Below are 16511 nucleotides of genomic sequence, written 5' to 3'. Positions count from 1 at the left end.
TGAGTGTTTATGAATGTTGTTATATCGAATGGCAGACATTACAAATATCAATAATTTCGTGTCAGGCCGCCTTGCAGAATTGGCTCTCGTAAATCTTAACCCAGAAGTATTTTTCATAACAGTGACATAAAATATTGGATGGAATGCAGGACACTGATATGCACAAAGAATAGAAGGCCATTTATAAGACAACATACGATTCCACGCAAATAATTATAGTTCTATGTATACTCAAAGAATAAATACGCAATATAACCAATAATTTGTAGACACCTGACCATCATACCCTTCCGCAAACTGTTGCCATAAAATTCGAAGCATATAATTGTATAGAATGTCTTTGTATGCTGTGGAATTACAATTTCCCTTCACTAGAACTAAGACTTACATTCTAGACGATTTTATGTCTGATTTTGGGCCCAGTTTGCCCCCTCCACTGATTGTGGGGGCGTGGTCCGATTTGTTGCAACTAATTACTTGTCTAAATAATGCTCAAGTGTGTGGTGTCAATAGGATTATTTCACTGCTCCTGATCGAGTCTGAATACCCACGATAGCTAATGAGAGCAAGCAGCCCAGGAAGCATCTTTGCGTACTTATACAGCTCACAAACATGGCAGTGCATCACAACAAAACCTGAGCCAAATAGAGCTTTGAAAAAGAAGACAAGCTTGTTGAATTATGGCAACAACGCGAGTGTCTTTTTAACATACTGTGCAAGACATACCACAATAGGGCTGACAAGGTAAAGACGTGGAATCGTCAACATGAAATCGCTACTAGTGTGGTCTCTGGGTCTGTTTGAATCATCTAGTGTGTGCGTAAGGAGGATTATAATGTTAAAAATCTGTCCTTATGTTCTGTGGTCTCCCATGTTTTTAAAATTGGTGAAGATTTGAAATTGTGTAGCCAGCCTAAGAGGCCAAATCTGTCCCAGCATGACAATGCTCCTGTGGAGAAAGTGAGCTTCATGAAGATAAGATTTGCCAAAGAGACCTGACCTCAACCTCAGTGAACACCCTCAATCACTCTTATGGCTGAATGGGCAATTCTCCAAAGCCATTTTCCAAGATCTGATGGAAAGCCTTCCCAAAGGAGTGAATATTAGTATAACAGCAAAGGGGAGGTACTAAATCTGGTTGAAAATTGGCCAGGCTGGTTTGAGATGACTGGAAGGAAGCTGATCGAAATAACCACTCAGCATCTCAGAATGAACAGAACCTAGAAACTTTGAGGTGGATGAGCTACAACAGCAGAAGATCCCATCAGGTTCCATTCTTCTCAGCCAAGATTATAACAGGTACCGGATCAACAAAACTGTAAAAAAACTTTACTGGATAAGACCAGAGGATGTTTTTCCAGTCTTGAATTGTCTAGTGTCAGTGAATCTGTGCCCAATACACTTAACTCTTAGCACTCAGACGTCACATAAGACTATCTTCTGCAAATGAACAAGATAATGAATATCCAAAGAAGCATCTTTTCAATGTTTGTGTTGACTTTTACTGATGTGATTAGCAATAATAGAGTCTATGATTAAAACATAATAATAATAATAATAATAATAATAATAATAATAATAATAATGTAAATTATAAATAAATATTAATGTTAAAATAATAATGAAAAATAAATAGAACATGTATAATTAATAAATAAATAAATAAATAAATAAATAAATAAAAAGGAGAAAACTCATTGTCAGTGCCTGATTAGTGTCTCTTTAATCTTAACATACATGAGCCATGCATGTGGAATATTTAAGCTGTTTAAGCTGCGATTTATGAGACGTTTAATTACTGATATAAAATCTGTACTGAGGGAGAGATTATGATTATTGACGGTGTTAGCTCATAAAGATGCCCGCTGTCAGGAGAGTAAGGTAGATCAATAAAGAAATGTAATCCAGTGCTGAATGCAAATGACATACTAAACATTCAATCAGGGATGTGATGTTTTTTTGTTTTGCTATATGAGTCTGAAACAGTGTAAAGACTTTTTATATCTGTTGTAGCTCTCTAATCACCACCTGTAAATATCATTCACTCTTCTGTAGCCTGTGTAATATTTTGCCTAAGAAGGAACAAATTAGGAACTAATTTAATTAGGAATTAATTAGGAACAAATAAAAATGCTAAAATGAATATATCTCATTATATTATAAACAAAATATCTTTTAATCACCCCCCCCCACACACACAATGTAATGTTTCTATATAAGACACAAGTTGTAAACAAAATATTTTAAGCTAAGAACTCTTAGAGCTGCTTTTTCTAAGAATGTACAGTATGAGTTTGCATCAGACATCTCACATCATAGGACCTGAGCAGACTTTCATAAACGTCAAATCCAAACATTGCAATATTGGCAGATAAAATCCTATATGACCAGAAAACAACCGTCTGCTGCTGTCAATTTGATTCCTGAAGAAAAACAATATTGAATATTGTCCATCAAAAAGGTTTGCTCTAAACCATGGCCCTTTAACTCCTACTAATGCTGACTGTATTAATGCAAATTTGAATCAACTTCATTAATATAATAAAACTGAGATAAATAAAAAAATAAAATGCCCCCACCTCTTACAAAACGTTTCTTAATTATAAAATGGAATGATGTAGAGTGAGCGTGATCAATTCATGTAGTATTAATATAAACCACTTACACTGTGAAATCTCATATATATGTTGGGTATAGTATTAAATTTAGGCCATATATATATAACATGAATTAAGGAATAGCATAGTGGTAATGTGTCTGTCGCACCACACCAAACATTGTGGGTTTGATTCTTGAGCTTGGTGTTAGATTTTATTCAAGGCTTTAAAAATACACACTGGTAGATGTATGGAAATGGACTGTGCTGACATAGAACTGACGTATGAGCTTTTTTCCAGCTTATATGAGCTTTGAACCTTGTTTAAAGTAAAATGTTTCATACTGAAACTGGTCAATTATATGCAATTATCATTGATGATTGTTATTTCTAATTTCCTCATTGCCTTTCCTTCATCAATAAAATATGTTTCAGCATAAAAGTCAGGTAAAAGTCAATCCAAAGTATTTTTTTTTACAAATACCCCAAACTTGGTACACTTTCAGAAACCAATTGCAAAACCTGGGCTGATTTGAAGGGGTCTGTATTCTGATTTCTTTTAATTAGGGTCATAATTACCGCGAAGGCAAACCGGGACAGCAAGTTGCCAGCATTCAAGCTGGTGGAAGACACCAGAAGTCTGGAGAGATCAGTCCGTGCAAATTCTCCCTAACAATCTCGTTACCGCTTATTAGTGGGGAGGAGCAGCAAACAAGCCAAGCGTGCAATCATCCGTGCACTGGAATGAATCCAACGAGAACAAAACGACAAGGATCACAAATTCAACACACTTTCCAGCCTGGGTTCAGTTCCGACATTTTCTAGAGCACTAGATATTTAAATGAGGCTGGAATAAAATGCTTAAAAATTTGGTTGGAGAAGCTGGTGAATTGATACGCTTCCATTGGTCAGTAAGGGTTTAATAAGTGAGCGCATACAGACTTGGATACTATTAAAAATAAATCTGAAGCCCTGATTTAGTAAGATCAGAAATGACAAATGCTAACCTACAAGAATTTCTTTCTTTTTTGTAATCCTGCAAAACTTCAGTCCTGATGCATACCTTTACTGGGATCCTTGTAAGAAGGTGGAATTTAAATTAAGTTTCTACTCCAAATACTTTGTAAATAATTAAGTAACACATAAGACATGATCTTTCATAATTGATATTTTGACATAAATTATTAATTTTGTCAATTTTTCCAGCATAGGAAAGACCTAGATAGAGTTGATGGAGAAGTTCATTGCCCAATGCCAGTTACTAAGTTAACAAATTCTAACTACATTGTTCATTTTTGATTAACAATGTTAGGATTTTTGTATTCTATTAACAATTCCCCTTTCTATACCCTTTTGATCTACTAGGGCAGCCTCTGCCCCTCAGAACACTGTGTTATTCTTGCGACAGCAGCATGTGCCATCCCTCTTGTCGCACATTTCGATCCCTTGATGTGTGGAAATTGGCCCTCGCACTGACAGGGTCTCTGGGCAGATCTACAAAGCAGAGGTGCTGATGGCATCGCCAGCTGTTGCGCAGCATGTCACTTCCTCTTCCAATCCTGAAATCAATCTCGCTGACCTCGAGAGGCCCTGCTAGTAATCACAGCGCGGGGCTAAATGCATTGTAATGTGGTGTTATCAATGCAATAAAGCACATGGTTCTGCAGTCTTTGTAGGTTTAAGTTACATTGAAGATGTGAATCTTAAGTAGCTACTTAAGAAGCTACTGGTTATCAATATTGCAAAGGCTACCATCAACACCACCATCACCAATTGCAGGGGACAGTATGGACATTTTGCCCCAAAAATTTAAGGTAAACAAATTCTTTATACAAATTACCATTTTTGGACAATGTCAGTTTCTTGGCTTGGTATCTGTCCATCCATCTACTGGGTTCTTATTCTACTGAGCTATGGTGAGCCTGGAGTCTATCCCAAGAGACTCAGTGAACAAGGCAGGTTACACCCTGGACAGATGCCAGTCTATCATAGGGCACAATCACACACACACACACACACACACACTATGGACAGTTTAGAGATGCCAATCAGCCTACACTGTCTGGACTGGGAGAGGAAACAGGAGTACCTGGAGGAAACCCTCGAGGCATGGGGAGAACCCATGTGGCTTGGTATCTGTAAATAATATAATTTATAATGTAATTTCACTTGCATGCTGAGATTCCAGATTTTATGAATTGTAAATTTTGTGGCCAACATGGCATCCTGATAGAATCACTGAACTTATATAACAGTACAATCTTGATACTGTGGCATATGTGAGTATATATGTCATTAAACAGTTCTTCCAGGAGTTGCCAAAAATGCTCGATTATGCAACTTGAGGTTTTTGTGCTTTTTCTTGCAAAAAAACTACTTGAATTGGCAAAACTGCAAGCACACGATTCTTCTGTTAAATTCCTACCAGTGAACCCCAGACAGACACTGAGAGAACACTGGAAACTCCACACACAGTCTAACCCGAAATCAGCACCCAACCGTAGACCCCGGAGCTGTCAGCTGGCACCATCATCCTGTCCTAAAAGTGTAATATTATTCCAAAATATTTTCAGAAAGCAATTTGTTAGCACTGAACCAAGACTTTCAACCCAGGTGCACATTACACTGAGCTTGTATTTTTTTGCATGTTTAGCTCTTTTTGAGGCCTCTACTGAATAATCTTGAGGTTCACTTGAGATTCTCAGTGCGCACCGTGCTGTCAGACTCGTCCTACGCCGGGTTTCGTAGAAGTCAGTCAGCCTGAAATAGCAGCAATGGGTTGAGCAGAACTCATTATGTAATTGAGGGCTTTATTTCAAAGATGGAGCTGCTTTGTATTCAAATATGCATCTCTAGCAGGATAAAAGCAATGGGCCTTGCACAGTTCTGATGCTTTTTTGATGGGCAGACAAAAAGCAGGAAACATTCAAGGGCCCGGCATTCTCGTGCTGCAATTATCAGGTTTGACAGGCAGGCAGGCATGGAATGATGGTGTGGATCTTTTTGTTGTGTACCAGATTGCTAGTTTCAGTTCTATCTCTCTCTTTCTCTCTCTCTCTCTCTCTCTCTCTCTCTGTCTGTCTGTCTGTCTGTCTGTCTATCTATCTATACATTTATTTTTATCTATATATATATATATATATATATATATATATATATATATATATATATATATATATATATATATATATATATATATATATATATATATATGCATGTATACCGATCAGGCATAACATGATCACTGACAGGTGAAGTGAGTAACACTGATTATCTCCTCATCATGGCACCTGTTAGTGGGGGGGATATATTAGGCAGCAAGTGAACATTTTGTCCTCAAAGTTGATGTGTTAGAAGCAGAAAAAATGGACAAGCGTAAGGATTTGAGCGAGTTTGACGAAAGGCCAAATTGTGATGGCTGGACGACTGGATCAGAGTATCTTCAAAACTGCAGCTCTTGTGGGGTGTTTCCGGTCTGCAGTGGTCAGTATCTATCAAAAGTGGTCCAAGGAAGAAACAGTGGTGAACCAGCGACAGGGTCATTGCCGACCAAGGCTTACTGATGGATGTGGGGAGTGAAGGCTGGCCCGTGTGATCCGATCTAACAGAGGAGCTACTGTTGCTCAAATTGCTGAAGAAGTTAATGCTGGTTCTGATAGAAAGGTATCAGAATACACAGTGCATGATGGGTCAGCAAAAGGGGGACCAACACAATATATATATATATATATATATATATATATATATATATAATAATTATTGTAGTGGATCAACTGTATGAGAAACCCCCCATAAAGTTGGTCTCTGTGATCTGACTCTTATACAGCTTCAGGACTTAATTGAAGGTTGGTTATGAAATATTATGACCATCAATGATTTTAGAAAGTCAACTGTATTCACTTCAGACACAATCAATCATCACTTCACACTACTTATAGATTGAGTAATAAGTAGCATACCTGTACACTTTCTACTGGTGTCTTCCTTCTTGGAGGAGCTCATGAGCTTGCAGTTGAAGTTCTCCTCCCAGTATTCAGCAAACCACACATTCCTTCTGTTGTTCTCAAGCGTACGAGATGTAAAATAGGCATCAAACCCTGAAACACAACACAGCACAGACTCCATGTTGGTGATTCCTTCATTGCATATATATATATATATATATATATATATATATATATATATATACGTAAAAAGATAAAGCTAAAATACAATTTAAAATTATTGTCCTTAAAAAAAAAGTGTACAGGTTGCAGATAAATAACTTAAAATATCAAAAGAAAAAGTGTAGCATTTGTGAATGGATCAGTTCACTAGAACTACAGATCCTTGAAATATAAATACTTTAAAAATTGGATTTTTGGCTTAATGTGTGAATCCATTTTACATTTTTTTTATAGATGGATCATCCTTTTCTGAGTCATTCATTATAAGTTATGAAAAAAATGTGTCTAGCAACATTCAGACTTCCCTTTGAAATATTTGAACTATTCCACAGAGTCAAAAGGGAGTCGGCCGAGTCGAATTTAATGATCACGAGAAAGAAGAAATCTTTTTCTCCCCTGTATTTTCAGTGATAATGCAATGTTGACTGATGACATCAACCATGTTCCAGAAATACAGATTAAAAATAAATTACTATACAGCTCTGGAAAAAAAATAAAAGACCACTGCCCAATCTCCAGATTTGAACCATGTTGAAAACCTCTGGAATGCCATCAAGAGGAAGATGGATGATCACAAACCATCAAGCAAAGCTGAGCTGTTTGCTTTTTTGCAAAAAGAGTGGTATAAAGTTCCCCAACAGCAACGTGAGAAACTGCAAACAAAACACACGCAGATTCCACCAAATACTGATTTCTTAATGTTATTTAGCCAAAGCATTAACACAATTTGTTCACAAATGATTTGCATTTTGTTTTATTAAAGCTCTGCAAATACTGCATGATCTTGGGTTATTTTGATGTGTTGGCAGTTCCTTTAAATATACGCTCTAAATAACAATAGTTATATTTAGAATTTAGGAGAAATATTGTCAGCAGTTCACAAAAAACGAAACAAAACTGTTCATCTCACCAATACATGAACCTGGAAGAAAAAAAACGTAAGAAACTCATTATTTTCCAGTGGTCTCTTTTTTTTTTCCCAGAGCTGTATATTCATATGTTGTAAATTTTCGAATTTTGAGGACAAACAAACAAACAAACAAACAAACAATAGAGATTTAGTTTAAAAAAAATAAAATAAAAACAATACAAGGCTAGATATCACCACAGGTCTAACTTCCACCAATTAAGAAAGAAAGAAAGAAAGAAAGAAAGAAAGAAAGAAAGAAAGAAAGAAAGAAAGAAAGAAAGAAAGAAAGAAAGAAAGAAAGAAAGAAAGAAAGAAAGAAAGAAAAAAATTAAATAACAAGTAAATTGCTAATCCTCATTATGCTTCTGCTCAGGTTTGCTTAAACATCCAACTGATTGCTTACTCTGCTTTGCATACTTTTAAAGTTTACACGATTGCTTACTCATCTGCATGTCAAATAAACCCATTACCAAAAGTTTGTGACTGCACTTGTAGGACAGATCGCACTGCAGTTCTATTACATCATGAAGAAGCTGAATCACATCATTGTTGTCACATGAACTACAGTTTCTGCACCCGGCACATAAATTGCAAAGGCAGCAACCTTGGGTCTAGGTTGCTTCAGGTATGGAAAATAAAATAATGGGGGAATATCAAAGCTAATACGAATTATCAGCAACATTGCTGCAACTGCAGTGCCCAGAGCTCGTCTCCAGCTTTAGTGAAGGGAAAAAAGTGTGAGCCTGACCCTGTGCTACACACTCAGAGCTGCACAATAGCAGCGCTTGGCGTATCTAGCACACCCACACAACGCGCCCCTAGCTGCTTCGGTTGAGGACATCAAACATCCCTTCCCTAGCAACAGCAAGGCTTGTATCACTGAGATGCCTAGGCTTCACCCACGCGGGGCAAATATTCAGTTACGAAAACAATCGAATCATTAAGATCCACTGTAAATGGCGATGTTTCGTCAGGTATTTCTAGGGCAGTCAACCCCTGACTCATTAAAATGACATTTTCTCTTTTACTCCTCAGTGTGTTCTTTGGTCAAGGATCGAGCAGATGTCTTTACTATATTTGATAAAAAATGGAGCATGACAAGTGATGCTTTAAATTATATCGTTTACTTTTGTTTGTCTGGCTTCTTAAACGTCTCATGGCCAGCTATTGCTGTAACTGTAAAGTACATCTTCATAATCCAGCTAGTCTAATCTCAGGCTCATGATTCAAATGTGTGCAAAAAAAATAAACAAATAAACAAGAGAAGTTATTATATAAATTTATGAAATGATTGACAGATAGATAGATAGATAGATAGATAGATAGATAGATAGATAGATAGATAGATAGATAGATAGATAGATAGACAGACATTCAGGCAGGCAGACAGACAGACAGACAGACAGATAGATAGATAGATAGATAGATAGATAGATAGATAGATAGATAGATAGATAGATAGACAGACAGACAGACATTCAGGCAGGCAGACAGACAGACAGACAGACAGACAGACAGACAGACAGACAGACAGACAGACAGATAGATAGATAGATAGATAGATAGATAGATAGATAGATAGATAGATAGATAGATAGATAGATAGAAACAACCCATGTCTATGCTTCTGATGTGATTCAAAAGGAAGAAAAACAGATAGATAAATAAATAAATAAATAAATAAATAAATAAATAAATAAATAAATAAATAAATATCATGTTAATAAAAACAAAAAACTAACTAACAATACAAACAAATAAATAAAAAGCTATTTTCCACGATGCTTTTAGAAGATTGTGTCTTTCACATGACCAAACTTGAACGTCTTTTTTGCATGTTTAAAAAAATGTTTTATATTCATGCATTTAATGAATATATAATTTGGGACCTAAAATACAGGTCAGTGCAAATAGATGAATTTTAAAATCTGCAATTTGATTTACCAGACCTGCAAGTCACTTTGGGAAAGCTGATTTTGTGTGTTTGCAAATGAATATGACCCAAGGGCACTATTATGTAGAAAAATTTTTTTTAAATAGTCAGATTTTTTTTTTTTTTTTTTTTTTTTAAATACCGATAAACATATAAACAAAGTATGGCAGCTATATTCAGGGTTTGATGCTTACTGGGGTTGTTTTTTTGTTTTTGTTTTTCATTTTGTAATTACAATCCTTACAGTATCCCAGTTAAAAAAAATGAATAAAAATAAAACAAAAAAAATAAACAAAATAGAGCTGCTTTACTTTACAGGTAAAGTCATAAGTTTAGAGTTTTCAGAAATGCCTGCTTATCTATTTGACCATGTGACACTGAGCTCCTCTTCCACCTATATTTGATTAGCATGACGATAAGCTGGATAAAATTCTCACTCAGCTGTCTTTGTCATGAGAAATGCAACTTGATGAAATGAGCCATGTTTAAAAGGAATGATTTTCTCAGCATTTGTCTATTTACAGGCAGAAACATGGTCTCAGGTCCTGTGGATTCATTTAGATTCATTTATTCACTTTAATTATAGGATAAAACATTTAGCTTATAGCTCAGATAGATATTTAGAGGAGCTCCCATGCTTACTTCTGAGCAGGGGGGAAACAGAGCTTTTTTTTTCTTTTCTTTTTTTTAGCATAATTAAATCATATTAATTTTACTTGACTTTTTTTGAAAAATTATTCCTTTTTTTGTGTAATAAAAGGTTTTTAAAAGTTCACATAATTAGGGATATTTGAAATAATAAAAATAATTTATTATTAAATAATAATAATAATAATAATAATAATATTATTTAATACATTTAATCAATAGATTTCTCACTATCCAATCAACAACCATGATTGAACGAATACAGCGTGGAGCTGCTTTAAATAGCGTCTTCTCTCATGCTTTCACATCAGTGAGGGAAAAAAAAAATGTCGCCATGTCAATCATCCTCGGCTGTTTTAAGCCTCCTGAGACTCCGGAGACAGTTTACACGACACACACGATTCTCTGATTGTACAAAACACATGATATGAGGCTGTTTTAATTTCTGACTGTTGCTAAGCACCGAGCCGGAACATTCTAAAACCACATCGTTTCACAGTGTACACAATGCTGCTAGCTTTGCTACAGAGCAGGGTTTCATAACCCCGGGTAAAAAAAAAATGAGATGCTAACCCTGCTTCTAAATTACAAGTGTGAAACCTTCCTCAGAGATAAAAGCAGGGTTTAAAAAGACCATAAGCACGGTGTGAGAGCTCTGTTGTGTTAAATACAGTAAAGTGCTGCTACAGTTTATAGGTAACACATAATGTATAATATCCAGGTAATGGATAATGCATAATAAAACACACAAATTGTCATGAGCTAAAAAGCTAACAACTGAAGCTACCGAAACCCTGACAGCATCTGACTGAGTTAGCAAGCCTGCTAACATTTCTTTTTTAATATATACTGAGGCAGTGTTCACTGCAAACAAACTCGTAAAAGTAACTACGCAAGTGGATTTTCACCAGCTCTGATTTACACTTTTATTCAAATGAATTATTAAGTCCTTGAGTCCTAGACTGTTCTGACCACTAGTTCTAAATGCCATTTTCTGTCCAAAGTCACTTTTTGGTGTTTTTTTGGATGTTTCCAGTCACTGCTGCAGCTGTTCCACGGTTTGTGAAGCTCAGCAATTAACATCCGAGTCTATATTTGCTCCGCTATAGCAGCCAAAAGTTGTCCTTGCCACTCAGCAATGTCACTCACTTATAAATATTAACATTGTATCTAAAATAGGATCCTGACCCCATTTTATATTAGTGGAAATGCACGAGAGAGCAGGATTTAGCCACACCACGTAGGCCTGGTTTAGAAAAAAAAAAAAAAAAAAGTGATAGAAACGCCATTTGGAATCCAGATCTATCAGTGCACACTTTCTCATTTATAATTTAGCATCTTAATGTAGTTCCACAGCTTTGAGTTGTAGTTGATGGCCTTTCTTTCTCCTCTATATATACATATATATGATGGCCCTTGAGTGAAGTGGCTCCTCACTAATGACAGCCTCTATCATGAAATGTCTTCGACGGGAAATTGTTAGCTGTCAAAAATAACAGCTCCAAGCACATAAAAGCTCCTAGCAGAGTCCCTTTAAAAGTTTCAAGCCAACAACCTGACTCACAATTTACATCCATGTGAGTCAGTAAACACCTCCGTACTGCCGTCACAGTACGGCTTCTTGCTCCGGGAGATTCTCCAACATCACGTCGTACCGTTCCGGAAAAGCCTCGGTGACACCGGTCCCGTCACTCCAGTTCACTCCGTTAATTCAACAAATCCTTTCAGGTTTACTGCACTTATGAGGCCCAGGGAAGCGCTTGTCATAAAATAAAACCCCAAGAGAAGTATAACAGTCAGTTAAATCGTAGGTCAAACATCGTCGATCTACCATATAATGTAACCCACTTCCTTCATCCAGGCTGTCTCCAGGTATCCTTAAATTACATTTACTGCATTTTAAGACTCTTTTTCAAGGCCGCTGGCAACCGCGGCAACTTGGTTACATCCGAATACGTAATAAAGTCTCTAAATTAAAGCTAAAGTGTGTATCGTTATTGAGTTGGAGGAGAAAGCAGTACTTTATAAGATGCTGTGAATCATCCTGACAATCAAAAAGCACAAAAGAATTCTACTGGATGGTGACTGGCAGCCAATCAGAAGAGAGTTGTTGATTTTTTGTTTCCTAAAGGTATAAGGCTTTTTTGTTTGCTTGTTTGTTTTTTGAATTTCTTCTGTTCACATTTGGTGTGTGTTCAAAGGACTAGAAGATAAAAGATGTGTGTGTGTGTGTGTGTGTGTGTTTCTGTACTTTGTATGCAAGAAAAAGCTTTCCTTGCTTTGTTGTGTTCATTTTATCTATTGATCTTTATATTATGTCTTCCATCTTGTTCAGCTAGTGAACTAACATAGGCCTGCCGGTTGTTTTTTGTGTGCTTTGGTGTGTTTTTCACACAAATTCAGCTTGACAAAGGTGTGTAGTCATTCTATTTAGTGTATACTTGCTGCATTCACAGACTAAAGTCAAACTAAAACACAGTCGTTTGTAAGTAACAGAAAACGTCAAATCAATGCCATTTTATACTAATTAAAGTTGCGACCCAAATACTTATGCGCTATTCACTATTTGCATTCACTATAGTAGCTTGAAAATTCCAACTTAAATAAGGACACACATGACGAATTCAACCATAAAATCATAGTGTGGAATGTTGGAAACTTCATGCACTCAACACTCATAGATTTGCTTACATAGCAGAAAAGGGGCGGGGCTACCACACACTGATGCTGGATAAGAGTAAAATTTAAGATGGCCGATGACACTGTAGTGGACCAGATGTCTTGATGAACTCATGGTCTGGGTTTAAGTTTTCAACATTCACTATATTCTGCTAAAGCTAGCGGCATCATGTTAAGTGTATTTGATATCATTGACTGGGAAAATACTTCTGGATAGTTTTCTAACTGAGTTTTTAAATTCATACAAGCTGGTATATAGTGCATAGTGTAAGCACATAGTGTGTAGTATGTCATTTGGGTCACAAAGAGACTCATTTCTATTGAAAACCCATATAGCAGACTGAGGTTTAGGCAAAAAAAATGTTGAGTTATACCTATGGCAAGTATATTGTGAGCCAAAAGGGGTTCAGCTGTAATCGGCCACATTTTTCAATTCTGAATTTTTCAAGCTTTTGGAATCTGGGCCAATAAAATAAATAGTCCAAATCTACCCAACCATATCCATATTTAATTTTGGCTTGGCAGTAGATGGACTCTAAGTTCTAGTCCATATCGTGCCTGAGGTATTGTATCATAAAGGATGTTCTGGCAACCGGAACTGGATGTGTTCATCGAAAAGCATTCCATCGTGTTTTGTGCGCCAGAATAAAGTCTGGTTATGGTCCAGTGCTGGACTATTAATATGGTTCTTTAAAGGTGCGGGAAATTCTTTAGTAGATGCACCTGCATGGTAGCACTGAAATGGGGGGTCAGTGGTTAATATGCTATTCTAATGACCAAAAGGTTATGAGTTCAAATTGCAGGGTTGCCAGAAGCCAGTGGGTGTTCTTCTGTTACACTCTGTATTTTGCCTTAGATGTAATTTGAGATGGGTTTCCCAGAAGCATCACATGAAATTTCATCATTAAACAGTAGAACAAGCACTACATCTCTCTCTCTCTCTCTCTCTCTCTCTCTCTCACTCTCTCTCTCCCCATCAAAAATATTCTGGTTATGAGATCTTCCTTGGCTGTTTTAGGGGACTGGGGAAAACCCAAAGCAGTCTCACACAAAATTTGTGCAACTTTTTCATTGTATTTCATATGAAAGGTGTTTTTTTTCTTTAGTCGAGTCACAACAGAACAAAACAGAAATGTATGGCCATCTACTGCAGTTGTAGGAGAGGGATTCATTATGATCACGCTATCCGGCATCACCAGATGAGTCTCAATGAGTGGTTTCTTCTTCCTAATATCATCTCAGGGAGTTTTTCCTCACCACCGTTGCCTCTGGCTTACTCATTAGGGATAAATTTAAGGTTTAATTTAAAATCCAGTGAATCACATCATTCACTATGCAGCTACTATGTAATGAAACCGGTCCATGTATGAAACCTTATGTGACAAATTGTGGGCTTAGATAAAGTGAGTAAGCCTGCAGTGACGCACCAGATTTTTGTAATGCCATGACGTGATATCCTACACTAGATGGAATGAGGCTCCCGACTTTAGGGAGGGGGAAGAAAAGCAAAAAATGACCAGCACTCATGTGCGTAGACATCACCGTAGAGCTCCGTCTCCTTCGACGCACCTCATGGTTCATTCTCGCTTCAGCAAGCTCGTACCAGATGGAAATGGGAACATCACACCTTTAGATTGATCATGCTGAAGCAGTCATCAGAGCAGCGCTGATTAGGAAACACGCCATGATTAATAACAGCAGGCAAACTGCTTGTGCAATTTCTCTGAGGAATCCTTTAAAAAACAAATAAGACATTTCTTTTGAGAAACTTAAAACTACTTGAGATGGTCATTTCGGATGTGTGGAGAACAGTGAAATGTGTTGATTAATACTCTGTTTCTGGCAGAGAAGGATTTCAAGGTGAAAGGACTCCTGGGGTAATTTAATGATGTCATCAAAACATTTCCCTCAACTTAGTCTTCTGACTAGAATGTTACACAAGGTGTTTTCTATTCATACACCCAGACTTAGAACTCATCTGAAAGAAGTTTCACTAGCTTTTTTTTTTTTTTTTGCTGACCTGGATGGATTTTTTCTTTAAGATGTGATTTTTTTTTAGATGTATAATTAAGCAATTAATTATAGCAGTAATGTAGCTAGAGGTGAGCTTATGGCACTAAGTGAGGAAGTATGAAAGATAAATGAATAACACCTCGGAAATTTAGCACAAAGGAAAATGTTTTAGGTGATGAAATATTAAAGCTTTGGACAATTAATTATTTATTTTCAGCAAAAAATATATCTCAGTGAACTTTTGTAAGAGCTTGGGGGAGTCGCAATGCGGTAGTTTCGGATTAAAGGTATGATACGTAGCACTGCATCGGTCTACGTTGTACTGTGGCATTTATGGATACAATGGCATCCAACGTTTACTGGCATGAACACTCCTTCAGTGTTAATTCTAATACTGTGAACATCAAATCTTATTCATTGCTAGCTTGATGTATGGTGTACAATTGGTGCACTGCATTTTTGTTCAAAATGTCATATCTCTACTACTTTTACTTTAAATTCCTCATTATTAGGATCTTGAAATTTTGTTAGAAAATGGTGCATGGAAAATTGTGTTTCTATCATTTGTTGTTCATAATACGCAAATCGTGCAATTATCAATTGTACAATCCACGGCTCTCGCTGTCAAAAAGTCATCTATGACAACAGAGTAAGTGGCAAAACAAACAGACCCAGCTGGAGGTCACTGAGGAATACCGAGTTCCTGCTGCTATTTAATGTCCAGATTAAAGCTGATGACTGAAAGGCTACATTATAAGAGAATACAGTGAATGCTTTGTGCTCAATAGGAGCCAGATATCAGCCTAAATCAAAACCCCAATGGTGCCAATAAATGATTAAGCAACAGTAGGTGCAAAGTTGTTCTTGTCTCATGAACAAAGGGTGGTGAAATGGAGCTCTGCCTTCTAGGTTTTACACGACTTTCACTTCTCATGCCTCTTTGAAATGTAGAATAAAACATTTCCATTCCTCTTGAGTTTCTGTAGCTGCACCTGAGCCTTGTAGGCTGAAGCAGAGAGGATGGGAGTCAAAAAAAAGTTTTAGCTCACAAAACTGGAGTGAAAATGGATCCCGAACATTTACCGAGTAAAGGATTTCAAATCATGAACATCAGTCCCTCAAGGCTGGCCAGAAGCAGATTAGGAATTGGCATGAAATATGTTTCAGTTCTCTTTGATTTAGTTATACAGTTAAACAATGCTGTGTAAGGGAGATTTTTTTTGTTTTGTTTTGGTTTTTTTTTAGAATTTCCCCAACTGTATTTTGCACCTTAAGTCTTGGTATACTTTTTTAACTTTTCTTTATTTGTGCTACTGTTTCGCTGTTCCTTACCTGTGACTTTCCTCATTAAAACAATACCCTGTAATTGTGTCTAACCCCGTCGAGTCTGTTTCATGACATCTACAATGACCTTTAATATAGAAAATTAAATGGAACACTCTCTAGAGAGATCTTGGAGAGATCAAAAAGAGAAAGTCATTGGACATTGATGTTGCTCTTTCATAGAGCTGTACAAAGAGATAAAAAAAAAAAAAGTGATACAGACACAAAGACACCACCATAAAA

The 16511-nt window shown here is 36.6% G+C and overlaps 1 protein-coding gene across 2 annotated transcripts in view; it reads right to left on the bottom strand.

Annotated features, from left to right (window-relative positions):
• The window catches only part of LOC131342929 (metabotropic glutamate receptor 7), a 217914-nt gene that overhangs the window by 79496 nt on the left and 121907 nt on the right, over positions 1-16511 (bottom strand). For both annotated transcript variants that reach the window (XM_058374251.1, XM_058374250.1), the window contains exon 5: positions 6556-6693. In XM_058374251.1, coding sequence (XP_058230234.1) covers positions 6556-6693 — 138 coding nt within the window. The remainder of the gene's footprint in view (positions 1-6555; positions 6694-16511) is intronic.

This window comes from Hemibagrus wyckioides, linkage group LG21, assembly GCF_019097595.1.
Source record: "Hemibagrus wyckioides isolate EC202008001 linkage group LG21, SWU_Hwy_1.0, whole genome shotgun sequence".
NCBI classification, from domain to species: Eukaryota; Metazoa; Chordata; class Actinopteri; order Siluriformes; family Bagridae; genus Hemibagrus; species Hemibagrus wyckioides.
This window is presented reverse-complemented; position numbering and strand designations above follow the sequence as displayed.